General features: G+C 42.1%; 1 protein-coding gene across 2 annotated transcripts; it reads right to left on the reverse strand.

Moving 5' to 3' along the window:
- erbb2 (erb-b2 receptor tyrosine kinase 2) lies at positions 1 to 27,776 on the reverse strand. Of its 2 annotated transcripts, none has more exons than XM_026163000.2 (27): positions 27,507 to 27,776; positions 17,000 to 17,151; positions 16,716 to 16,896; positions 16,376 to 16,516; positions 14,184 to 14,249; positions 13,882 to 13,997; positions 13,642 to 13,783; positions 13,391 to 13,519; positions 12,343 to 12,487; positions 11,541 to 11,614; positions 11,326 to 11,416; positions 9,332 to 9,534; positions 9,076 to 9,205; positions 7,740 to 7,830; positions 7,082 to 7,236; positions 6,943 to 6,990; positions 6,696 to 6,834; positions 6,490 to 6,612; positions 6,298 to 6,396; positions 6,021 to 6,206; positions 5,657 to 5,812; positions 5,489 to 5,564; positions 2,902 to 3,048; positions 2,607 to 2,704; positions 2,177 to 2,353; positions 796 to 1,180; positions 1 to 713 (listed from the first exon to the last, which is right to left on the reverse strand). In XM_026163000.2, exons 1-27 carry the CDS (start codon positions 27,640 to 27,642, stop codon positions 364 to 366), a joined length of 3,936 nt encoding a protein of 1,311 aa, XP_026018785.2. In that variant the 5' UTR covers positions 27,643 to 27,776; the 3' UTR covers positions 1 to 363. The 2 variants fall into 2 exon arrangements, with proteins under 2 accessions (XP_026018785.2, XP_026018786.2); XM_026163001.2 differs by having other exon boundaries at positions 796 to 1,177; positions 27,507 to 27,773.

A 27,776-nucleotide genomic window follows, 5' to 3' on the forward strand; every position in this document is an offset into this window, starting at 1 on the left:
TAACCTTCTTGAACTCTTTTGTTTATGGTGTTATTTACAAAAGAAGAAAAAACTTCTTTTTGGCAGTTAACAGTCACAGATTGTTTAGAGGAAGACATGAATACAAATGGTGCCACAGGCACCACTTGAATGCTACACTGTGTTGAGTCCATGCGTGTTACAACTGGGTACTAATAACGTGGCATTTAGGGACAACCTCGATCAGTTCGGATGCCGCTGCTTCTCCAGACAGAGTGAGAAGATTCCAGTTGCACGTTCGCAGCTCCCCTTATTTTTGCTATGTAAATGTTCATCTTCCCACTCTCCAGTTTCCCTCAGTGAGACTCCGTCTGTGTCTCCTTTATAGTCTCACCATCCCTATCCTCAAGTATGCCCACTCCAAGTGTCTGCTAATCCTAAGTATTCTGGATTTTCTGCAGTCGGTGTCACAAAACCGTTCATATGTCTGGTTACTCCTCCGTTGCTTTCCAGTCCTGCTGGGCCGTCCCCCGCCACAGCCCCGGGAATCACCTTGGGCCCGAGGTCCAGATAGTATGGGTTGTCAAAGGCCGGAGAGGTGGAGTTCACTGGGATCAAATACCCTGGGTTTTCCACACTGTGACCTGAACTTAAGCCGTTAGGAAGCCGGCGGTCTATTCTGGATTTTCGAGGCAGTGTGCTGGGCCGCTCAGGGAACCCTGGCCTGAGATCCTGAATTTCTTGGTTGACGTACTCTGAGAAGGTGAATAGAAGAAGAAAAGTCAGAACATAATCAGAGTTACGGACATTTCCTTCTTTATGAAGACCACGATTCACCTGGCAGGGGATGATTTTGAATGGCGTGACTCCGCCGGGGTAGTGAGTGGTGAAGATAAGGATGGGGAAAACCATTCCACCCATCAGTTTCTAGGTCATCCTTGCTCCCGTTGGGGAAAGTGGGGTCTTTGCTGTAGCGTCCGGGGCTGGCTGGTGCCAAGGAGTGGCTGTCTGTAGGTGCATCCAGGAAGACAGAGTCAGACTGACCTCCAGCTGAGGTGCTGCGAGCCAGCATTGGATACTGAGGCCACACACTGTTAGAGGCGCTCGCTCCCATTGTTAAGGTTGGGTACTGGGCGTGGCTGATTCCAGTCAGGGAGGAGTGAAGGTTCCGAGGCCCAGCAGTGTTGGAAGGGTCCATATCTAAGCTATGATCTCTGCTCTGCTGGAAAGAAAAACAACCACCCTTTAAGATATTGGGAATGTACGACATGACAGCATGTTAACAGAAAAAGTCGCACTCTCACACAGTACCAGGTACTTACTGCTCATATAATATATATAAATCTTCAAATATATGTTCATATCGGTTTCATCATTTATTAAACAGACAATTCATGAGTTATTTCAAACACACAGACATTAAAGCAGGACTCTTAATTCTTATGTCACACATGCTGAATGATGGACACTCTCTTAAAAACTTCTCATCTGTCACTCCAGAATAAATTAGGAAAATTATCTTAGACTGATCTGATCTGGGGGTGGGGATTCCCCACCCTCTGATCTGTGTGTCCCTGCCTCTGCTAAATTATTTTTAATAGCGAGTTACAGTTTCTAATTTTAATAGCTAGAAACCGTAGCTATAAAGGGCGTCTTTGTATAATGTTACAAGCAACAGAGAAGCAGCCACAATGCTGCATGAATATAGGACACCTACCCTTAAAGTCGTTCGCTACATTAATCACAATTTGGAACCTGCGGTACACGTTGCTGCAGAGCACATAATCGAGCAGAGTCAATTTCAGATATTTATTAACTCGAAAGTCTGCAACTGACACACTGCAGATGGAGCTTTGCCAGAAAGCAGAAAAAGTCATCAACGTGCATAGTTTTCTCATTCTGACATGCAGAAAATTTACTGTAACACGTTATAGCGCTGGTGAAATTTGAGATTTAATAGAAATACGGAAATTTAATGCCACAGCTTGCCAAATAGTGCTCAGTGGAAGGGGATCTATCAAGTAAAACTTGAGATGTAAGAGCCAACATGTACAACTGTCATCACATAACAGGTAAATTCTGTCTGTCTGTGATTAAAGCCAGCAAATGGACCAATCAAAAAGAACATATATCTATCTATGTATGATAGATATAGATACATATAGTTATATAAAATAGACAAAGACAAAATTACCCACCCCCCTCCCACCCCACTGACCCTGTATGACTGGTGTCTGGATAGTCCATTGGCCTGGGGCTCGTCCCCTTTCCTTGTATTTGGCACCAGGTACTCCTCAGGATCCAGGATCATTTCCCCAATATTTTCATCTTCCCTCAGAAGCATCCTGTAAAACTCACTGTCCACTGGGCTGCACTTGCTCATCTCTTCATCATTCTGAAAGACGATGAAAGAACAACATAGGATAAAAAACCCAAAACATTCTAGGAATGTACATCTTTATTTATTTGGATGGAATTAAAAGTGTCACTCTTTAAAAGGTAACCACATCTAAAAAGTAGCAGTTTTAGATAAATAATTTTATAGTATGGACACAATAACTATCAGTCCCGCTCTCTCTCTCACACACACACACACACGCACACGCACACAGTAAAACATTAACAGCATGAGTAAAACATTTACATACCTGAATAACTACATAGCGAGTAGGATCTCTAGCCATGGCACTAAAATCATTGACCAGGCCTTTGAATCTCGGCCTGCTCTCAGGATCAATCATCCAACCTGCCAACCAAACAATGGTTAACTGAACACTTCAACAACATTAAATCCTTTGACAGACGGGGAAATAAACTACAACGTGTATAAAAGTCAGATTCATTTGCAGTTTTTAACCAGGAAATACATTAAATGCTTAAATCTTGGCAACATCACAACATAGACAAAATGCAAAAATCACTGCTGCAGTGAGAGGTACTGACATTTGACCATGATCATGTAGACATCAATGGTGCAGATAAGGGGTTGGGGAAGCCGCTCGCCCCCCTCTAAAACCTCTGGGATATCTCTTGCTGGAATCGTGTCGTAGGGCTTAGAGCCAAACGTCATCAGCTCCCAGACAGTTACCCCTGCAATTAAATAACAACAACGCAACATTTACTCTAAAATACAAATCACCTATAAGGATTTAAACCAAGTTATCTGTGAATGAAGTTAGTTTTAAAACCATTATGCATTCAAGAAAAACTATGGAAACACTGAACTCTAAATGTTTTAAGAAATATATTTATGGTTAAAATTTAAGTTAAACACTTTGGATTGCTGTTAAGCTTAGTCTATGGGTGAGACCAACACTCAATCATACAAGAACCTCTCTTGGCCAGTCTCAACTAGATTTATGCAAATAAGATACTTTGACATCATGCATCATACCCTTTGATGAGAATTTCAGGGTAGATCTAACTGTTGTGATTGACACCTTGTTAGCCAGTGAGTGTACTTTTCACACCACCGACAAGCCACAATAAAGCACGACGAAGATCAATTCAGTTTTATTTATATAGAGCCAAATCATAACAGCAGTTATGTCAAGGCGTGTTTTTATTTTTATTTAATGTAGCATGTAGCAAAATGCTACTCTACAAATTTCCCACTCCTTTATGCTAATGTATTTAGCTCAATTTAAAATGGAAGTTAGGCTATTTAGCGCTACTTAGCATTAGACTGTAATAACTACCTGTATGTAAATGTGAGACGAGTTTATTGTTAATGCTAGTGTTATTAGATTCTTTTTTTTTCGTGTTTCATATAGGGAAAAAATGCTACCTTACAACACACATGGCTAAGCTAACTAGTTTGATACAAAACAGAAATTAGGACGGATAACTCTAGGCTGTGCTAACTAGCTGTTTAAAAACTTTGAAGACAGTAAGATTTTTTATTTACAAGAAAACAGCATTATGTTGTATTGCTAGTGATACCTGAACAGCTCTATCTTTGCTAAGAACCAAAAAAGTCCTGTTTTTCCTCTCTTTTCCTGGAATGCGCCAACTCAAGAGTGATGTCATTCTCAAAGTTCCTGCATTCGAGTACTGAGGTATCTGGATCATGGCCAGTGTTGCCAACTCCTCAGTAAGGAAAATCGCTATTGGCTGTCCTAAAAGTCGCTAGAAGGCGCTACATGACGTCATCGCCTAATTTGCATAATTGGTCATGCTAATCTAATTGTAACCTATGTTGTTGGAGAGAGAAATAACATCGTGGAAGAGACATAAAGTGAGTAAAAAACGTCCTAAATGCATTTAGAGTTTATTTAGAACTACAAATTACATTTCTTTTAGCAATTATTGTTTTTTTTTATGTCACAATTCCAACCCTGCTCCTTTACCCGGGCTTGGATCGGCAAAAGTGACCCGAAATAGGCACTCTGGTGGATTTACTTTGTGTGTGTGTTTATAAGTAGTTTTAAACCTTGTGATCCACAAAACAGCATAAGAGTAAAAGAGTAAAAGAAGAACTGACTGCGTTACAGCACCCGCTGCTTGTTGAGAGTAAAAGCGATACGCGCTTTCACGTCTTTTTTTAGCGACTTTTTAAAAAAAGTCGCTATGGGGTCTGAAAACTCGCTAAATATAGCGACAAAGTCACTAAGTTGGCAACACTGATCATGGCGGAAGATTTTATGGCAGAGATGCTACTTTACACACTTATGCTAAGATGACTAGATGTAAAACAATAGTTAGGCTATCCCAAAAAGTTGATTCTGTGGGAGAAACATTTCATCTTTCATCCAACTAGTTAGCACTAACTTGTTAGCACAGCCTAGACTATCGAATGCAACCTGAAATGGATAACAAAGAACATAAAACAGAAGGAAACGGTTTACATTTTCCTATAGACTTCTACACAACCAGAAGTCTTTTTGTGACCAGCTATTGCCATCTGATAGCCTTCAGACAGACTGCAGGTTTAAGGGACTTTGCACTGGATTAATTTTTCCAACCCAGAATCTGGGTCCATGAGAAATAGTACTGTTGTGGAGGGCCGGGCCAACTGGGTGCTACACAACAGACCCACGTGGCCCCTTGACAAAATTAATTGTCTAGCCTTTTTCGCTTTATACTGTCTGTGGGCAAAATCCTTAGCTGGCCAACAAGGAATAGAATCTTTGGAGAAGACCTAGCTTAGTAACGGCAAAAACTTTATGTCTGAACAGGCATTCATGCCAATTGCATTTTTTTATGTCCCTCTATCAGCTAATTTGGATCCTTTTAAGCCATTACAAAACCACAGATTGTTAAACAAAAGCCATCTACATGAACCAGTGCTAAGACTGGCCAATGGAGATGCTTCTTACAACTCTCAGCATACGCAAGTCCCACCCATATGATTCGGCTCAAACAGCAAACATCATTTCTGGATTCACATTTTAATCAAAATCCTACTTTACTTGCTTGCAAATCTATTTTGGTTCACATTTAAACTTCAATGTATTTGATAAGATTTTTCTGATGATTTATTCATAAGAAAAGGATCAATTTAAAATTCCTAGCCCTGGTTGATGCCTACCGTAGCTCCATACATCACTCTGGTGAGTAAACTTCCTGTGCAGGATAGACTCCAAGGCCATCCATTTGATTGGCACCTGGAAACACAGATTTCCAGAGCATTTTTAAACAAACAAAATCCTTAACGCCCGCAGAGAACATGCTCTGCAAGTCACAGCTTCCATCTCACCTTCCCTCCATCGGCGTGATACTCCGTCTCGTCTATATCGAGCAGACGGGCCAGACCAAAGTCGGTGATCTTCACGTGATTCGGGTTCTTCACCAGGACATTGCGGGCTGCCAAATCTCTGTGGACCAAACGAACCTCCTCCAGGTAACTCATCCCCTACACCAACACACACATACACCAACACACAGATCCATCACCCTACATGTGTCCACAAATAAACAAACTGGAACCACATCAAATATGAAAAGACAAGTAAGATAAGAGAGAAATGAACAAAATATACTTCCGCTTATATCACTGCAAGCGGTCACACAAGTACAAGCATGAAAACAGAAATGCAACACCTTGTTTCCTGTTTTTGTACCTTGGCAATCTGGACACACCAGTTGAGTAGGAACTGCGAACCAATGCGGTCCTTGTTCTCTCTGACGTAGTCGAGGAGGCAGCCGTACGGCATCAGCTGAGTGACCAGCTGCACAGTAGAGGTGAGACAAATCCCCAGGAGACGACACACGTACGGGCTGGCAACGCCCGCCATCACATATGCCTCCTGGAAGCAGAGAGAGCAGATGTAATGAGCGTGTGAACTTCAGTTCCGTCCACTGTAACTCCTCAAGGTTTTCTGCCTGGCTTATACTCACATCGAGGATTTCTTTGTTGGCTTTTGGTGAGGTGTTCTCACGCAAAACCTTAATCGCCACTGGGATTTTCACATTTTCCCCATCAGGAGCCCAAATTCCCTGAAACAGTAATCAAAATCATCTCGAACAAAGCTCACCACCCTCTGAACAAACAGCACATAACGTGGTTATGGATGTGCGTGATGACCATACCTTGTAAACAGTGCCAAAGGCCCCCGAACCCAGCACCCTGAGTTTTTTCAGCTCGGTCTCTTTCAATATACGCATCTGAGCTTGATTGGGTGAAGCACCACTCGGCGTCAAAGGCTCCACCAGCTGCATGTGAAGGAGGAAAATAGCAGATAAAGACTCCACGCTAGAGCAAAACACACATTTTAATTTGGCACGTCGTCCCTCACCTCGTGCTCCTGCAGGATCCTCCTCATTGTCTCCTTCCTCTTTAGCTTCTTCTGTCTCCTCAAGTAAAAGACCAGCAGAGCCAGCAGGATAATGAAGAGCACCACCCCACCTACTGCAGCCGCGATGGACGTGCCAGGTCTACACAGACACAGAAAGTTTAACGCTGCGCCCATCCATAAAAATCGAAGTTCAATTTGTAACAGCTCCCAGAAAAGCTAACGGAAATAAGTTGTTTAGTGCGCTCACCCTGTCCTGGTATCAATGGGGCAGCCTCGTTCATCCTTCACAGTGCAGCTGGAAGAGAAAAGCACCGTCTGTGAAGTCAGTCTCACTGCGTGCTTGTGTATGTGTGTGTGAGTTGGGGCTTAAATGTGGCGTCACTCACGGTGGCGTGCAGTTGGTCTTGCATGGCAGACAGTGTCCCGTGGCATTGCTGTATTTCCACACAGTATGCAGATCGCCCTTGACGCCACTGGGACACCGATCCACGCAATACTCGCCGTCCTGGAAATTCCGACACTCCGTGCAATGTTGAGCACCCTGAGACGCAAACAGAGCGATATTTAACAATGTTTATTTTTTTTATTTAACATAAAAAAAATAACAGAGTTTCTACAGCCCAGTGTGACGTCGACATCCTACTTACAGCACCACAGCAGCTAAAAGGATTCAATTTAAGCTAAAATTAGACCACTTTAAGAACTTTTGTAATTAGAAATAGCTTAAAGTATAATTTATTTTAAAGCAAGCAAGGTGCAAGCAACATTATCCCTGTGTAAAAAGGCTTCAGTAATCTCAGCTCTACAATGCACCATCAAAAACAAGCTATGCAATGAGAATATGCATCCTGCAGTGATGCCACATGCATCTTGAGAAAAGTGAAAAAGGAAAACAGAACCTCATAAACTTGTATTTATTCATACAAACGATACATCTCCAGGTTAAATAAACTGTCATATACAAGTACTTTTGAGCTCCAAATGGAGGTTTAAGGAGTTAGAAATCCTATCTAGCCGTATTACACTTTGGTCTATGTTTCTTACCGGCCCGTGGCAGGACTCTGAGCCATTGAGGGGTCGACACTGTGGATCACAGGCAACACACTTAGATCCATCTATGTATTCACGTACGGGCCTGCAAAGCAAGCACAAGATGCACGTAAGGTAACATCCCAGGATTAAATTAAATGCATTTATCTGAAGCATCTGACACCATCCTGAGAAGACACAACTTCAGAAACAGACGCCAGCTGCAAGTAACCCGATGAGCTCAACGACATTTCTTCTTCTTCTATAGACAATCGTGAAGTATCGTATGAATTTTTGCCAACTTTCTGCAAACATCACATCATGCTGGACTGTAAATTTCCAGTCCAGGATACAATTTCCATCACAGATTCAAAATAATTAAATTTTTACACTTTTGTTCTGCTTTACATTGAAGAAACAACATTAAACATGTTAATTTAACACCTAGATAGAAATTGTATGTATGAATTCCCGAATATTCCATGTATTACTGCTTTTATTTGATAAAAGCATTTATATGTTGTAGAGCAATATATAGGGCACGCCACTCACTCCATACTACGGTGACCTCAGAGGTATTTACGGCTATGATGTCTTTAATCAGTTAGATTTGTTAATCTTTTTATTTAGAAACTCTATGAAACTAAACACATAACATTTCTACTTTCCTTGTTAGGTTATGGTCGCGATGACTAAAGCCATAGTGTGGTGATAACTTTTTAAATCCGATCCAATTCAAGGCAAAATAGGCAAGAGAGCAGGGTATGATTTTGCATTTGGTTGCGTTGTAAATAACAAAATCACTAGCTTAATTTGGAGTGTATTATAATAATAATAATAATAATAATAATAATAATAATAATAATAATAATAACCTCTGTTGTTTGAGTCTTACTAAAAGAGACTGTAATTAGATGTTTGAGCATTTTACTTTAAGCCTGCTTTTTCCAGGCACTTAGCAGATGTAAATTCCTAACTAAGCAAATGTACCATCTAATGGTTGTACTGGGTTCATTTTGTGCGCATGTATACAGCCCAGTGTGTTTTCTCATTTGCTCTGCCATCTTGCATTTGCTTTTGTATGTGCATGTATGCACGTCATATCAAACTCAAACACACCGTTATCGCAGATAATAGATCCTAAATTGCTTCAAGGCACACGTTAAATTAAACGTTTTTAATCTGAAAACTAAACATCATTAGTTTTTCTGATATATTTACTGGGGAACTAGTTCTGGGAATTATTACAAATAAAACAAATAGTACACTGAACAATTACAGAACATTATCAGTTGTTTTCGCATTGATTTAGTTTTGCCACACCTCTACAAACGCACGCAAACCTTCTTACCCCTGATAGAGATCACACTGCTCTACACACTCGGTGCCACGTTGGAAAGTTTGGCAGGACACGCACTGGCTGGGCCCCGGACCCCAACAGCCCGCCTTACAAAGGGGGTGACAAACATTCCCCTCTTTCTCTGAAAACATAGAGACAATGCAGCATGATTCACCCTGTAGTTTTTTTACTGCATTAGACCACAAAAAAAAAAAAAAAAAAAAGCTTAAGACAGCTGCACGACTAAAAGGTCTGTGGCTTTACTTACCACAGACTGCAGGGTCCTGGTTGTGGCTGACGATGCGGTGCGGACCCTGGGTGGGATGGAGGAGATTCTGCCATGGCAGTGAGTTGGTGTAGCACAGCTGTGTGTTGTTGTAAATCAAGACCAAACCTCCACTGACGCTGCGCAGCGACCGCAACCCGAGAGACTCGATTTGCAGATTCTGGATGGCCAGTGAAAACACACCCCTGAATGGATGGAGAGGGAGAAGATGAAGAGTGGTAAACAAAGCTTTAAATAAAGAAGAGTGTAAGAAGCAAACAGCAAAAGAGACACAGCTGTAACCCGGTATCTTTCTGTGAAAACAAGCTTCTTACAAACAGCGTTTGGGCTCTTCGGAGCAGAGTAAGGATCTTGGTCATTTTGGAGGGACTCAAAGCAGAGCATCATATCAATGTGGCTCCAGCACTGTCACTACAACTGCCCTACAGTGTAAAACCTGAGAAATCCAAGTGCAAAATTCTCCCACATGGAGAATGTATAAGGAATTATTCAGTTGTTCACTGATGAGTACAAGTCTGGAAAAAATACAAAGTTTATTGAGAAATTTATGATGCCACACCGTGCCCACATATTCTGATCCTGCCCTTCCATTCAGAGGTTTTGGATATAAAAGTGGATGCTACATTTCTGTCCCGGGATCCACAAAACATTCCTTAAAACATCTGTAGACTTCTAGACTGCTGGTAAAAAAGGGAAAAAAAATGCTGGCTTCAGAAGACACCACCAAACATCGACCTTTTCCTAGAACAATCAATGGATAAGATGGCTTTGACTCTTCAAACTAAGAGTCAAGGAGATTAACAGTGGGGGGAAAATGGGTTTGTTATAACAAGATTCAGAACAGCTTATAATCCAAGTGTAAAAGCTCTGATAGAAATATTTTCCTGCAGTGTATTCGATGGCTTTGGATGATGTTATTAATCTGTTTAAGTCCCTGACATCATGTTCCATGTTTGTAAAACTGTGTAAAATGGAAAAAAAAGACTTCCAAGTGGGAGGAAAAAAGTACTCAAGCATGACTTGTCCTGTCCTGTCGCCAAACTGCTGAGTGACAAAGTCCACATGAAGTCGCACTTGTCGTGGATGAAGGGATCAAACGGAGGCCATGGAGACCGAGGTCAGTGTGAAACCAAAAGTGAATGCGGAGCTAACATTTTCAGACATTCGTTTCAATCGAAAATAATAAAACAGTTGTCGGTTGGAATTTTTTTAGCTTTAGCTAAAAGCTGCATTAAAACAGACTCTTTCTCAGCATCAACCATGTGTTATACAGCCTGTCTTGCTCATACTCCCTCCACAAAAATGTGATTGGTCGCTTCCACCTGGAGAACATTGATCGTAACGTTATACACGTCACCAGCACGGTGATCAGATGGTGCTAACTGTGACCTAGTTTAAGACACTGGCCAGCAGGGCAGCAGTGCTAGCTAATAATTAGCATTTATTACCCTGAAAATGAACAGACTGCCTCAACTGAAGCAGAAACAGTCGAAAAAAACTGAACACAAACAAAGACACAGTGTTGGGTGGACACATTGGCATGTAGTGACGCACCGCATGGAAAGAAAATTAAACGTGCTGCATCTATATAACGATCTTAATACTACAGGAGAGCTGTTCAAGGCACATATAGACGATCCGGATGGTGAAGTGGAGTTTATTGATTCTTTAAATTACTTAAACTTACTATTATTCTTCATTTAGTTGACTTTTTTATCCACGTTTCCATCGTGCTCACTTGCATGAGAAGAAAAATGCGCTTAGCAGGCACACCTAATGTTTGTTTCCAGCTCGTTGGTAAGTTTATTGATAATAAAGCTGATAATAAAATCACCACAGAAGGGAAAACAAAACAAAACACTGCAGTAAAGTGGATTGAGTATGGTTACACAACAGGCATATTGTGCAAACAGGATGACAAGGGAAATAGTGGAGAGCATGCAGAGCAACAGACAAGCAGTTTTAAGAAGTCTTACTTGTAGAGCATCGTGCCTCTGATCACCTTCAGGTTCTCAAACACACTGAGGTTGGTCCACTGTTCTGGCCAGGCATCAATGTAGAGATAACCTGCAAGTTTAAAGATCACACAGAGGTGATGAAAACATTCCAACTGAGGAGACTTCGGTGTGAGAAACAGATAAAATGTTACTTAATAAAAAGCTCACATAGGGTTTAACAAACACTGTGGTACCTGTGATCTCCTCCAGAGTCCTGAAGGCACTCAGCTGCTCCAAAGTCAGGCCTGAGGTGTTCTTCGCAGGATCCCTGGACAGCGTAAGATTTAAGTAAGACTTAAAAGCCACTTTGATTATTGGGAACAATTTCATTTTCTCTTGGCTTGTCCTCAATATTAATATCTCCTCCAGGTTAAGCTTGGATTTTGTGAGAAATGCCTTCGCCAGTCCACACAAGTCATGGAGACGATGTGTCTGGGTGATCTTGAGTCAGAGATACAGATTCAATCCACAGGAGGAAATAGGAGGAAATAGGAGGAATATGCTGAATGCAAGCCTGTTTGTGCAGGTTCAGATCACACTAACACACTAACATTGACAACCCTCAACAATACATCAGAAACCACACACGCGTTCACTTAAATCAGCTGTCGGGGAATTTTATCAACATGTAGTATCTCAACCTCAGCAAGTTACAAGTCATGTAAGCAAACCTACAAGCTTTGTATTAACTGTTGGTATTTCGCTACATTATTTGAAATGCTCTTGAATGACACTGGTGTAGAAACAAATTGGAGCAGTTTTGTCCTCTGTTGACACAACGTCAAAAACACTTGAGTTTAAAGCCGGTCTGGTTACATGTGCAGGGATAGGCTCGGGCGGCAAAAGGATTGTGTACAAGTTGTTGCTGCAAAATTAAATATTTGAAGTGCTGAATGGGAGGGATGTGGCGCTGTGGCGGAATAAAGTCTCTGGTGTCAAGCTGCTTGTTGTCTTTACTGAATTTTACACGTTTCTAAAAATGTAAAAGTCTCTCACCATGAGAAGCTCTCAGAGCGGAAGGCCAGGCTACCGAAAATCTTCGTGCACTTGTTGAACTCCTCCACATTGGAAGGCGTTACTACGGCGATGCTGCTGCTGCTGTCGGTGACACCATTGTTGTCTGTACTCGGGCCGAAACACACTATGATACCAACCAGGAAGGGGAAAAAAAACAAAACAACAACAGACGTTAAACCAAACCAGAGCTTTTCTGGAAGCAGTATTTCTAATTAGACTAAAGTTTAACAACAACAATGACTAATAATCACCCAGCAACATGAACTAGGACGTGATCATTGCTGAATGAAACAGATTTGCACTGCATTAAAGGAACAAAGCCTTAAACCACCCCTCATTTACTTATGTTTTGCTATGAAAACTGGAAATAGCAGCGGTGATTTATTGACAATGTGAAGTTTTTTGAGCAGTACTGTATACAATAACATTCAACCAGCTCTGAACACTTAGTTTTTCTGCTCTTGGCTTGGTATGATGTCAGTGAGAGTGGATACTGTCGTCACCTGCACACAGACCGGACCGACCTGCTGTTCAAATCTTTAAATCTGTTTACGATGGGCAGTGAATCAGAAAAACAGGAGCCATAACAACTTGTTTTCAGACAGTGGGTGAGCTGAACGGTTGCACCAAGGTCCATTATAAAATAACTAAAAATTATTGCGAGCATTGAATCATGCAAAGCCGCTCCAGGAGAATCCAAGAATAAAAATATGAAGATGAAAATGAGCACCATAGATCCTGGAGGCTTGGTATGAGGAAGCAGAGACAGGAGAATTATGCTAGCAAGGTTATAAAGGTGACAGAGAAACTAACAAGCTAAACTAACGACATGAACAGACAGGCGGACCAGATTACTGAACCTCATTCCGATTTGTCGAGTTAACTCAAATCTAGAACCATCTTCCGCTTCCAAGTGGATGTTTTTATTCACACTAATTAGCAGGTAAATCTAATAAAGCTGCCACTGTGTGCGTGTGTTTGTAAACAGAATGATATTTCCCAGGAGAAAACAGAATGACTACCTCACCTTTGGGACAGTCTCCTTCACACTTATCACATTTCTGCGTCTCCGTCCCGTCAGGTTGGGTGACGACAACTTCCTGGTTGTTTGGGGGGCAAGATAAAGTACAGGCCACTTCCAACGCCAGATAGTTATCTACAGGGCAGGAGACAAAGTGTCCAAGATGGGAGGCAGGGATTTAAAAAAATAAAAAAATCAGCGAGCGTGTGACAGCTTTCTTGGTTAAGCAGATTTTTTTTTTTAAGGCAAACTCTTACAAGGACACGTCTTGACACAGGTCGCTCCAAAGTTAAACTTCCCATGTGGGTTGGATTGGGACTGAAACGTGACGGGGTCATAGGTGGTGGGCAGTGGACAGTTCTCTTTACATACACCGCTGTCGTTGAAGTGACGACAAGCCTGCAGAGAGGAAGGAGGAAACATGTTTCTCCAGTAAGGAAAAGGAAAAAAGGAGATTACACTGTAGATAAGAAAACAAAAACAACAGGACTGTTTACCAGACAGTCTGAGTCTTTGGGTCCAGTGCATCCAGCTGCACACTGCAGGTGACAGCAGTCGTTGGGTAGAGGACCTTTACACCGCTGGCAGCCAGACGCACATTTAGCTCGGGTCACTTTAAACACACACACACACACACACACACACACACACACACACACACACACACACACACACACACACACACACACACACACACACACACACACACACACACACACCCTTTCAGCAAAACTTCATCTGTTCTGCTTTTGTCTACATAAAACTACATGACATGACTGTGTGTGTGATTTTAACTCACGAGTTTGGCAATCCTGAGGAGTCTCTCCCCAGCATCTTTTCCCACATGCAGGCGAACAACTTGGACCTGCACCAGAAGAAAGCCAGAAATAAAAACCAGGGAAAGCTGAGCCACAATTTTACAAGAAAGACAAAGATTCAAGAGCATGCAGACATGCTGGCTGATCCATGGTTATGTAAGGCACCAGTACGGTTCATGAGAGCCGTTTGCTGGAAGGTCAAACTCTATAAAAGAAATCTATGTAAAGTATCCAAAACCAACATAAACGATTTTTGCCCACATTAGGATTTATAAACCCACTTCCAAAATTGCTGGGACACAGCGCTAGAATGTAAAATAAAATCAGAATGCAATGATCTCACAAACCCACATTTTATCCCCAGTGGGACAAAGAAAACACATCAAATGTTTAAACTGAGGCATTTTACTATTTGATGAAAAAATATTTTGAAGCTGGTGGCAACAACATGTCTCGAAAAATTGGGACAGAGCAACAAAAAGCTGGAAAAGCAAGCAAAAAAAACAAACAAAAAAAAAAAAAAACAGCTGGAGGAACATTTTGCAACTAATGAGGTTAACTGGCAACAGATCACTAACATGACTGGGTATAAAAAGAGAGGAGAGGAGTTTCTCAGGAATAAAGACCGGCCGAGGTTCACTAATCTGCAAAAAACTGTGTCTTCAAAATGTGGAAAGATTTTGGAATAATGCTCCTCAACGTAATGATGACGCCTTTACACATCTGGAAAGGCACCATCAGTAGGGCTGCTCGATTATGGCAAAAATGATAATCACGATTATTTTCACTGAAATTGAGATCTCGATTATTTGACGATATTTATTTAACCCTTTAAGACCTACTATAGAACCAAGTCCACCAGAGCTTATATTATTTTTTTTACATGTTGTAGTGCCGTTTGTGGGAGCATTTCAATTTGCTATGCAACTGTTATAGCCCATATTTTAATAATATGTATGCATTAAGTCCATAGTAACTACATTAATTGCAAAAAAGTGCAATAAACTACAAAAAAAATTGAAAATCGTTTTTGTTTTTTACATGTATTTCTACTTGGAGAAATTTAAGAGGTTTATCCCTCAAAACTTTAAATACAAAAAAGTTGCAAAAAATAGTTTACAACAACAGGAAATTTATTTTGAGTGTCTTCATAGTTTTATTTTGGAGATACACCAATTTTTATATACTGCAGGAAAAACGAAAAAACAATCCTATGATGCAAATTTGCAAAGAAAACAGCATCAAAATAAACTATTTCCAGCAGTGCAATTTGAGTTCTAAGCATCCCAGCAACTATTCAGAAAGGTCAAACGTGACCAGTATAGGCTTTTAAGGCCTACAAGTAAAAAACTACAATTTCCGCGAAAATGACGTCACTTCCGGTTTCGGCCGGGAAATTGCGGACATGCGACAGTTTCCGCTGACGTCTGTTTCACTGTGGGAAGTGTTACGAACAGCTGATAGGAACGGCAAAGCGTGTTTCTGGAATATTGTGTTTTTGTTCCTGCAAGCGCTTTTTATGCAATTTTTGCAAAGCTTTATGTGGAAGGAAACTGTGACCGAGGACAAGCTGATGGCATCAGATGTAAGTACAACTCCTCCGGTTTCATATGCAAAACAAATTATTGCGCTAGCTTACACAGTTCCGGTTCTACAGGGATTTAAAAATAGTTACACAACACGGAGCGTGCTGCTCTGACCGGCTTTAAAGGGTTAACAATGACTTTAAAAAATAATATAAAATAGTGTGCAACACCACTGAAGTTTTTTTTTACCTCTCTTTTCAACCAGCGGCAGTCACTCTCCTCTCCAAATAACTTCTGTTTAGCTTTCCGGGCTTCCCTCGGGTCCTCTTAATCAGCGGTCTCCAACCTTTTTTGCACCCGACAATATTTTCACGGACCGGCCTTTAAGGTGTCGCGGATAAATGAGGGAGGGGCTAATAATCGGCTCAGTCATTTTTAATGATCGTTGAAAGCCCAGATCGTAATCGTGATTAAAATTCGATTAATTGAGCAGCCCTAACCATCAGTGCTGAAAGCTATACACGGGTTTTAGATCAACATATGCTCCCAACCAGGAAACATCTGACATGTAAAATGACTTTATGACATCGACAAATCGCTGCATGGTGTTTCTCTTTGTTCACTATTAGAGTCAGTCAGCTGCTCACAGTTAGGAGGCCGAGGCTGCAGTCGGTGTTCCTTGGCACGGCCATTCTGCTCATCCAAGATGTCCGTCAAATTGATGTTCTGGGGGTCTGGGAAGCACAGCTGGGGGTTCCCCCAAATATACACTGCACCCAGCAGGATCTCTGCAGGACAGATAATACATAAAAGTGACTCCACAACTTATAGAAGACAACAGATGCTGAGAGAAACGGGCCTCTGTTCTGACCAATCTTCCAGTGAAACACTTCAGTGTTTTAAAGCTGGCGGCTGAGGATAAGAAAATGAGTCTGAGCTCCAAACTTGTCACATCAAATTACGCCGGATTTGAGGAAAATGTCTGACCTGTGAGGCTACGTAGCCGGAGCGTCCTCAGCCCCTGACCGGCGTGAGTGTTAGCCAGCACAGCCAGCGCGTAGCTGGAGTTGTACAACTGGCTGCCTCTTATGATCCGAAGGCTGTCTAAGGGCAACAGGCTCACAGAAACATGAGCAACAAGTACATAACCCTGTACCTCCACAATCCCCTGGTGAAGAAGAGATGAAGAGAGACAAAGGTGAGGAACACTGGAGCTAACCAAGCTTATTAACTGTATTAACATTTTCTTTGCGTTTCCATTCAAACTATACCTGCAGGAAGGAGAGGTCAGGGTTTCCATGGAGGTGTGTAATCTCCAAGTTTCCATGAACAACCTGGCAACCGGTGTAAAGCAGCCTCAGAGTCTCATAGTGGTTTTCCAGGCTGGAGGGCAGGGCCAGCTTCATGTCTGTACCCCGACAGACTGCAAGGCAAAGAAACAAAGTGGCAATTTATATGACCTGTCAAGAACTACAACCTACAGTATATAGAAACAAAAAACCACTTTTCTTCAATGCAACATTTAGTTTCTTTAATGAATGAAGCCATTCAACTTTTCATTCGGCAGAATTCTTGCATTTTATGGGTTAAAATATCATCCCTACAAAAAACTAAATGACATACAGTAGTCTGCAAAAGCTGTGAGCCAACCTTCATTTATTTTTATTTCACTTGGAAAATTGGAAGATGGGCAAACACATGCAGTGCAGTATAATAAGGAAAAACAGAGGTTGTACAATTCTAACAAGCTCGAAAGTCAATGCAAGTCAATACAGCCTGAACTCTCTAGGTCAAGCTTTCTTGTCATTTCTTTAAGTAGTCTACAGGAATAGTTCTCCTGGCTTCTTGAGGGACATGCAAAGCTCTTTTATGGATGTTGGCTTCTTTTGTTCTGTTCTCTCTCAAGACGATCACACACTGCTTTAATAATGTTGAGGTTTTTTTGGACATCTCAATGTAAACGTTTACAACAGTCCTTTCTTTTTTGGTTCCTTTTTTCATGTGTACAGACACCTACGTGGTAATGAATGTAAGGCTTGGACTCCACATAACTTGACTCCATCTATTCACAAGCAGCCTAAATAGAAATACGAGCCGCATGCACAGCCTCCGTCTGCGTCTTAGTATACATATATGATATATTTTCCCCTGGCAGCAGATTCCCTTCAGTGGGTCACACACAGAATTGAATTCGGGGGTCATACAGCATTATAATTCACAGGGGCATTTGCAGACACATAGCTCTCGTGCCTTAACAAGCAGTCACACGGTGAACAGTCCCTCCTCTCTCGAAGTTATAAATGACTTCCCTTGGCTCCTTTCCAGCAGCCCCTCAACAGTCAACCCACTTTTCTTCATTGAAGCCCCCCAACCTCACTACTGAGCCATCTCTCTCCCTGCCATTTTGGAAAGCACAGAAGCAGGCACACCACAGGAAGAACGGGAAGTCCTGGCAGCCGGGACAAGGCCGATTTTCATGACACAGTGAGGTTACCAGCAGACTTCGGGAGATACGTCTTATCATGTGTGTGCGTCTGCCACGTGTAAAGTTTCCTGGAGATGGCGGAGCGCACAGACCCATATTACCCCTCCTGCAACTCAGCTAAAGAAGTACTGAAGCATTAATAAAGACAGCGAGCTACTGCAGTAAATGTGTCTATGATTAACCGTGCGGCTGCCAAAAATACACACCCAGCCTCTGCCACTTGTGTCAAATAACAAATCAAATGACTAATCGCCGACTCCTTCAATTATGTCATCATGGAAAATAGTTTTGGAAGTCAAGCCAAGAGTGGAGATGTACTCTCATCCTCTGGCATTTTAATCATTTTCAATAAGACAGAACTTCTAAAACACAAACAGCTTTCCCAGAGTGTGACAAAAAACAAAAAGCTGGATGTCTCCGGCTTTGGGGATTAGGGAAATGTGCTGTAACAGAGAGCTCAACAGAGCACATTATCCGTTTCTGAAAAGTGTGCGTAAAGCCCGTCCTCAGTTTCCTCTCCCTTTATTCCCTCATTGTTTGCTCTCCAAAAGTCTCTCAGCAACGCCTGTGTGTGCGTGGACTTGTGAGGAGCTCCCGGCCTAAAATACTTTCCCTTTTATCGCTCACGTTACTCAGCCTGCCCGCGGTCAAGACGCTAACTTTACTTTCCCCATTCGAAGTTCACTTCCTGCCTCTTCAAAGGTTTATCTAAGCAGTTATCAAAGAAATTGTCCTCACATCCTCTCTGATCACTCGTGTCTTTTAAATTCTCTCAGAGTCTGAGCTGTTGCTCAACTGCAATCATCCTCTGGGGAAGTGCAATTTAATAGAAAGGTGTGTGGTTGCATAGCTAGAAGATGACACACACAGTTTTGGATTTTCCCAGTAAAAGGGGGATGTTGTGGTGACTGGCACCGAGTTTTGATCAAAGCTACATCGGTGACCTGTGACCTTCCAGTTCACAAGGTGATTGCGCGCCGTGTCACGTGTACACGCATTAATGCTGCCTGCTGCACAGCATGTAATGCCAATTTGCCACTGGAAACTTCCACTGCTCAGGTGTTTTGCTAGAGAGCAACAACAGCGAGGGAGGTATTTTTCCTACATTCCCGTCTGTTTCTCTGAGTTCTGACCCTACTCACGCTCTCTCCAGTCTAAATTAATTACGGTCACAAATTACAGAGGCTAAAAGGATCCCGATTATCTGAGACCATGCCTGTTCTCCCACTGCCCACTTGTTCACGCGCTCACTCAGTAGTGAAGCGCTGCAGACAGCTGTTGATGCATTTTGGACATCATTTAAATGAAGCCCTGCGATGTAATTACCCGCCGGATATTTCTAATTAGTTCTGTTGTTAAAACAGCTGCAGCTGCACTACAGTTGAAGCCATGGAAACCTCAGCAGTGCTATATCTGGATAAGTACACAGTGTAACTGACATATCCCTCTGTAACATTTAAGTCAAATCTGTGCACACAGATTTATTTGAAACCCAGTTTGTCTGAACTACACCCTGTTACGTAAGCATGATGGAAACCATAGATTCAACTGTGCTATTATGTTATAATCTTCAATACATTCACCTGAATAATGCCACCCCTCAAAGTTACAATCAGCATGGATACACAGATATATACACATACACAGCAGGAGCAATTCAATGCATTTAGGCATGTAGTTCAAACTGAGCATCACAATGGGAAAGAAAGATGATTTAAATGAGCCTGGTTGTTGGTTTGAGTACTTCAGAAACTGCTGATCTACTATCAGTAGGATTTACACAGAGTGGTTCAAAATCGAGACTATATCTAGTGGAGGAAGTGTTTTATCAGAGCCAGAAGTCAAACTGTTTTGTTTTTTTATAGGAAAGCAACAGTAACTGAAATAACCACTCGTTACAACCAAGGTACGCAGAAGAGCGTCTCTGAATGCATAAAACATCCAACCTGAAGCAGAAGACCGCACTGCGTGCCCTTTTTGTCAGCTAAGAACTGGCAACTGAGGCTACAGCTCTCACAGCCACACCAGAACTTGACAAGAGTGGAGACAGGCTTGTACCACCAGTTCAGGCGGTGTGGGGATATTAGGGCTGGGCCATATCATACCGTTCACGGTAATACCGGTGTATGTTGGGCAACGATAAGAAAATGAAATATCGCGATGGAATATGGGTAAAAAGCACATGCGCAGTGCCTTTGTTTACATACGCACATGGCAGCGACGCAGAATGAGAAGAGCGAAAGTGGATCGTTGAATGAAACGGATGAACCAGAATTGGTTTGTAAAAATGCTGCAACTTCAGTGGTGTGGGACTGGTTTAGCTTTCGTCCGTCAGATACACAACAAAGCACTATTTTTGGTAGAGCATGCTAGCGGGCCGTCGTTATTACCGTGTTTTTTGGAAAATAAATCCTTTGATTTTTCTGAAAATCGACAGTGCCCCTTATAATCCCGTGTGCCTTATGTATGAACTCTGGTTGTGTTTACTGACCTCGAAACAGTTTTATGTACACGGCGCTCGCAAATCTGTCAAATGTTTCAGTACGACTTTGCTAAGCTACGGACCCGCACCGCTTGATGGATTGTCGGAGCATTACAGCCATCGTAGTCAGGAGCCTCGCGGAGTGATATGTACTGTGCTTCAACATAATATTACAGTATTGTGTGTGTGTAACCTCTTTTTAAGTTTTGTGGATATTATACATGGTTATGCTGAGGATATGTCGGCCAGTTTCCACTGGAAATGCCTTTTGGTTAAACTGTCAGCAAGGAATTTGCATTTGCACTGCAAATTTTTTATATAACTTTAATGCACTTAAAAAAGCTGCTTGTGTAAGTGAAAATACATTGACGGGGGGGGTTTTTTGACAGTTGAGGAGTTGTAAAGTATTTTGTCTCGTGTCAATTATATCGTCAGTTATATCGTTATCGCAAATTTTCAAATGTATATTGTGATAAATATTTTTGGTCATGTCGCCCTGCTCTAGGGGACATTTTCTTTGGGTCACCATGTGAGCATCGCTTACACTCCATAGCCTGTCTGAGTATTGTTGCCATCCCTTTATGACCACATCTTCTGACGGCTGCTTGCAGCAGGATAAAACACCATGTCACAAAGCTCAAATCATCTCAAACTGGTTTCTTGACCATGACCAATTAGATCGCTGTACTTAAATGGCCTCCAGAGCCACTAGATCCCAAAACATTCAGGACATGGTGGTGAAAGAGGTTCACATCATTAGATAGCCGTGTAGCCAAAATATCTACAGCAGCTGCGTGATGCTATCATGTCGATATGGAACAAAATCTCTGAGGAACATTTCCGGCACCTTGTTGAATCTATGCCACAAAGAATTACAGCAGTGCTGAAAGCAAAAGGAAGTCCAGCTGGTAATAGCAAGATGTAATGAAGTGTCCAGTGTTTATACATTTATAATAGGAGAGGAGCTCAGCAACTATTCTCAAAAGGGTAAGATAAATCACATTAGCTCCATATCTGCTCACAGCTCAGTCATTAGCCATGATTACAAGGACACTAATAACTGGAATAAAAGTCTGAATGATATAAAAATGCTTCATGTGAACACAATGACCTGATAACGCTCCTTTGGACCAAAATTTCCTTTCAATTGACACAGGTGGGTTATACCGACCTCAATCGAATCAGTGTGTATGGACAGGTACCTTATCCTTACTGCGAATGCCTGCTATATGTCAACACAACGACAACACAGCGTGGGTCCATTTGAAAAAGATAAATGACGCAAAAGGCAAACACACGAGACAGGAGAGAAACTGATGACTTCCTCTGTTCAAACCGTCGATGCATGTAAATACACAACATGATCGGACTGAAATTGCGCACAGGTAAACATGAATACTGACAGGAAAATGGAAAACAACGCTCTACATGCCAGTGACTCTACCTTTGCTTGTTTAAATCCATCCAACTACTTTTAGGTTTGTTAACATGTCCTAATTTGTGTAACAGCAGTTTAGCATAGCAGATTAATCTCAAAGCATGCTTAAGGTGTCTGTATACGTCAAACAAGCCTCGCACTTAGGGGACAACCTGTTAAAGATAGAGTTGCTGTCAGGTTAACATGTGAAACGTGGTGGAAATAACAACTTTGTCTTTTACACGTTGTTTACTTCATGGTTAACCGCCACTAGCAGTTTCAGCACAGCAGCTTGTTTACCAGTTCTGACTTTAGAAAACTAGTATTACCACCTTGAGCTCTGTGGTATGCCAAACATTAGTTAAGTCCACCTCCATCGAGACTTAACACAAATGTAGTGATGAAAGGAAGGAAGCCAGCAGATGGGCAAGTCTGGACAGTATGATGTCACTGTGCACAGTAGTTTTGGAGTTACAACCAAAACAAAAGAAAGAAAAAAAGATGTTTTGTTGGATCGCAGTGACCTTTGACTGCCATATTCTAATCAGTGCATCCTTGAGTCCAAGTGAACTTTGCGCCCAGTTTATAGAAACTTCCTCAAACGGTTATCGGCTTCTTGGGAATGCCGGAGAGTGACGTGCGTACGGATGGGCAGTTAGAAAACACAGCGAACCCCGGCCAAGGCTGTCGTTAGCACATAAAAAGATAACACTGCTGAGCTGGTGAATCAGCTGGTGAAGATTGATTGAACAGAAAGTTGATCGTCCAGTCCCTGTAACAACACACAGTACGTGGCATTCCTGTGAATGCAGTTAGTACTGCAGGACTTTTAAGTGCATGTGGCCAAGCAATCCAAACACTTTTTATATAGTCAGAGGAGGTTTTATAACTTGAAGTGCAAGATATTTAAAATGTCAGCACTTGTTGTTTCAGCTCTAAGGAAAGTGAGAGAACACGAAGTACTGCCGGTGTGTAAGAAATCACTCCTGATTTGATCTGAATCAGGCTTCCTGAGAGGCTGCGGTGTGTGTTTGTACAAACGGGCTGCTTGAGACTGAAAACTGAAAGCCAGCTTGAAGCCACACCTGTGTGTGGCTGCATGCCAGTTAGCACAGGGAGTGTGTGGAGGTGCGTGTGTGTTTACCAGTGTGTGTGTGTGTGTGTGTGTAGCAACAGGAACGCGATGCTGCCGCCGCTGTTGCGGGAACAGGGCTGAATCACAGCGGAAAAGCCTGCTCCTCGTGCTCTCGTCTAATGGATTAGATCCTCCAAAGTTCTGCAAACAGAGCGATCTGATCCAGCGGGACTTTCGCTCAGATTTTTCACACGGCAGCCCTGATTGCACCGCAGCCCTAATCCTTAGCAACGCGTCTTGCATAAACTCCACATTTCTCCCAGCCTCCCCACAGCGCATTCTTTCTACCGCTTCACTCTGCGGTCGAGAAAGAAAAAAAACAGGTATTGCTCAACAGACAAGCAGAACAGGCTCTGTGCTGCGCTGGAGCCACGAACTCCTCGTACACTCACGCCGCCACAGACTAAAACCACCAAAACACGAACGCACCGCCACATCTCAGAGTGTCCCGACCTCTTTCTACACATTAACCACATAAAGGAAGGAGTCTGGATTAGAGCGCTGGAATAAGGAGGAGGGAAAATTAGGACATCTTCCATTCAAAACTGGCCTAAATAAATATCAAGAAGTCGATTTCTGCTATTATTTTCAAATAAAAGGCTAAAAGATAAGTGCTGTTAATGAAGGAGTTCCACAGAAGGATAACTGATCGATAAATTGAATGGGATACATTTCATTATTAACATAGTGTACACAGTGCTGTGTACAAATCAGTTACTCTTTGTTAGAATTCCAGAAGGGTTTTATGACAAATTAAAGGAAAAGTCACTGACAGTTTCTCCCAGGTCTCTGGAAATCTGCTGGAGCGTTCAAGCATCATTATTCCTGATGTTGGTCCAACACGTCTGTCCTAAATCTTCTACAGGTTCAAGTGTAACAAAATCCAGCTTGAGCTGCTTTCAGCTGCTCCTTTATTTACAAGCAGTCACCACAGATGGTAGCTCTACATGCCGGATCTGACTTTTTTTTAAATGCCCAATGTCCTTCCTGACATATCCCCAAAGGGATCAGTGTCCCCTCCCGGGATCAAACTGGGATATTTTGTTCATTAGTCAGGTAAATCACATCACTATAGAGCCACCAGTGGAACCCCGTAAAATCCAGCATTTAAAAAAAAAAAATACTTAAATTACTTTCAAAACATTTAGATATTCAGAAGTGTCTAGATCACGTTCCCACGTCACTCCCTTAGAGGAGAATTTGAAAGATTTGCAAATAAACACTTAGAAAAAAAATTAATCGCAAATTATTTCGAACCAGAATGATTCACAGCCAGAGGATGAACCCAATATCAAAATTTAGGTACTTTAATTCGTTTTGACCGGCCACCCATCACCAAGAAATGCAATTTGTCTCTAGATGGACGCACTCTAAAATGAACTAGGCTGCAGAGCTTAAATGAATGTGTCTACTTGCTGAAGTCATGAGGGCTTGAAAATGCAGGCAAACTTCAACCCATCCCTATGTACTTCAAGGGCTTGTAACTCGGGTTTCATAGCTTGAAGATAACATTGTGCATAGGTTCATTAATCATCCTAAAGTTGCTTCACAAAAACATTCAGCTGGTCCCGAGAGGCTCGTGTGGAAGTGACATTTAAAGCACGCGCGTGCTGCAAATGGTCAATAGTAAGCATGCGGTGCACCTCTGTGGCAGCATTTGAATTAGTCTTTCCTCCCAATGCACATTCGGGTTTTGCCTTTGATCTGTCGCCCACCTGCACACACCACTCCAAAATATAATTACTTCTCCATTAAGGATGAATGTGCTAGCTTCACAGTTAGCAATTTTGTGCTAGTTTTCATTTGAATGATCTCTCTCATCAACTCCTTATTTTATGATGCTCAGAAATTACCCTGAAAAACATGTTATGGTTTTTGTTTATATTGTACTGAAAATACAAGACGGTTCTTTGTTTCTAAGTTTGGAATCGAGGGTTTGAATCGGGCATTTTTACCCATACCTCCTTAATTCCAACGTCCTGCAGACATGGGATACGTTACATGCTTTACCTAGAGGGCACTTTTACAAACAACACATCAAACTAAAGGTCGTTTAATAGGCAGAATTTTTTTTATATTTATAATATTTATCAGATTGAATGAATGGGCAGTAAAAAGAGCAAACTCCTTTCTTTTAAATCAGTTATTTTCAAATGAATGGCCTTGTTGGAAGGGCTTTTTGGCCCTTGTGATGCATAATTATTTCACCGCGCTCGCGAGATGCCACTGCATTTTAGTTATGGATGCTTTGAAAGTTTACACTACATTAAAAATAACTGCAACCTCTTTAGTTTTATAGAGAGCTGGCCAGCACCCTATGCCGAGCCTGATTTGGCCTGTGAGCCGCAAGTTGAGTATCACTATTACAGACCTCTTATGAATTACAGGGAAGTTAATAAATAGTGAAAATAACACGTTTGTTTTTTAATTATTTCCCCATGATTTCATTCTGCTAACACAAACAAGGTAGCTGAGGCAATCGTTTAAATACTGAGAGTTTAGAAGATGTCAGCAGTATTTCTGAGTGTCACACTGATGTAAGATGTGCAGATTCACAGATCTAACACTTTATTTCCTCAGAGGTTTTTCCCACTAAAAGCCGGGTGAAGAGAAGATAAACAGAAGAAGAGGCTGAAAGTCTCCCCGGAGGACGGCAACAATGGCTCTCCGGTGGTCCCACTCTCCTCTCCGAGTGAGTTAGATCACTAACACGCGGTCTAGACTGGTGAGTCACAGCAGGCTGAGTTAGCTGATCACTGAGGCCAGTTCAGTAAGACTTAATCGCCACACAGTGAGCTTCACTGGAGTGTGACAAGGGCACGAACTCTATGGATAGAAAGGCCACTGAACACAGACACACACACAGGCACGGGGACGGGGAGGTGAAAGAGTGTGTGCGTGATATAACACTTTTACAATACTTCATAACTGAAAGTAAGACAGCTGAGATTCACTCTGGAGCCAGTCGGAGCGCTTGCCCTGAACTGATGCTTCACAGATTGAGTAAAGTGCACCAACCAGTTCCCACCAACAATGCAGTCATAGATGAAAATCACTTCACCTGTGACTAAAGGCTTTGTTTGTGTGTGTGTGTGTGTGTGTGTGTGTGTGTGTGTGTGTGTGTGTGTGTGTGTGTGTGTGTGTGTGTGTGTGAGTGAGAGAGAGAGAGCAGCTAATAAAACAGACAGTTGTTTGTACTTACATTAGTCATTTTTGTTCTGAGGCTGACATGAATGAAAAACCCCAAAGGGGGCTCTTTCTTTATTTTGTGCACATCAATGAAAGCCAACAGCTGCATGTCAATAAAGTGAGCACTGCAGAATAAATTGTTATTGAGTTCAGATTCATTTTTGCCATTAGCATGTGCCAATAAAACTGCTTTTAAAAGCAGCTGGCTGGGGGTTATTGATCTCCCCAAATACACCTAAAATCGATCTATAAAGGGTCATATGCACCCATTAATCTGCACTATCAATCATTTTCTCAGTTAACAAACTAAATAGCCCAAGTACAGACTGACCATCAGATCAAGCATTAAATATATATATTATTTAATATTATAAATTATTATTATCCCCCCAAAACCTATAATAAAATGAAAAACAAGCAAAAATATGATTTGCAGCTCGTTTGCACCTTCCAGTTAGCTCTTGTTTTACTGGCATGTACTCAAGCTCCAAGTGTGACAAGTGGCCCCTCTATCGCACAATGTCTCCCTTTTAGAGCCAGGAGTGAATAATTGACATCGTCATGATCCTTGGCCCACAATGCACTGCCTGTTTAGTGTCTTGTTTTTGTTTGTGTTTACAGCAAAGCCACGAACCGTCCGCCTGCAGTGCACAAGTCAGTTGTGTCGCAAAGCTGTAAAGCAGGTTCTCATATTTCTTACCTGAGTCTCTGCTCTGTGTTTATTTGAGCAAGTCAACGTGTTACAAGATTGGAGATATTTGTTTATTTAGTTTTTGAATCTTTTTTTTAATTATTATTATTTTGGTCCAAACTGTAAATCTAAAGCGAGGCTGTTTTGTGACAGGTGTGATTTTTCCTCATAAGCAGCCCTTCATAAATCCCAGGAGAGCAGAGAGGACCCGGCTGAGGAGTCACGGAGGAATGTAGTCCTCCGGACCAGAAAAAAACCTCCAGCATTTCCTAAAATTACAGCCAGCACACTCCAGTGCCATCTTCCCGAAGCTCCGTGGGTCTATTTTGCCGACGGCGGAGGCATTATTGACAGGGGGAAAGCGCTGAAAGTTACCCACCTTCTCTGCCTGAAGCGCCCGTCACTCCGAGCAGTACGGCCCCGACAAACAGCAAACTTCTCGCCGCCTCCATCTGCGCAGACCCGGCGCTTCTAGTCCATCTGGGGGAAACAGAGATTAAGTTTTTGCATCTCATTTAGAGCTAACTGTCGTTTCTGGCACCGTGTGGAGTTGTTGTTCGTGTCCGAATCTCAGTTACTTCCTCCCATGAATTCCCTGCCTGTTGGTAGTAAGCGCGTAACAGGAGCGCAGGCGCGCTCCCGTGGCGTA

This window comes from Astatotilapia calliptera, chromosome 8, assembly GCF_964374335.1.
Source record: "Astatotilapia calliptera chromosome 8, fAstCal68.1, whole genome shotgun sequence".
Taxonomy (NCBI): Eukaryota; Metazoa; Chordata; class Actinopteri; order Cichliformes; family Cichlidae; genus Astatotilapia; species Astatotilapia calliptera.

Excerpts from the sequence above, each read along its gene's own strand:
- erbb2 (XM_026163000.2), bottom strand. The coding sequence starts at position 27,642 with ATGAGATGCAAAAACTTAATCTCTGTTTCCCCCAGATGGACTAGAAGC. Across the intron at positions 17,152-27,506 it reads GGGCGCTTCAGGCAGAGAAG|TCTGTCGGGGTACAGACATG; the intron begins GTGGGTAACTTT and ends TTTGCCTTGCAG. Across the intron at positions 3,049-5,488 it reads GAGTGATGTATGGAGCTACG|GGGTAACTGTCTGGGAGCTG; the intron begins GTAGGCATCAAC and ends ATTTAATTGCAG.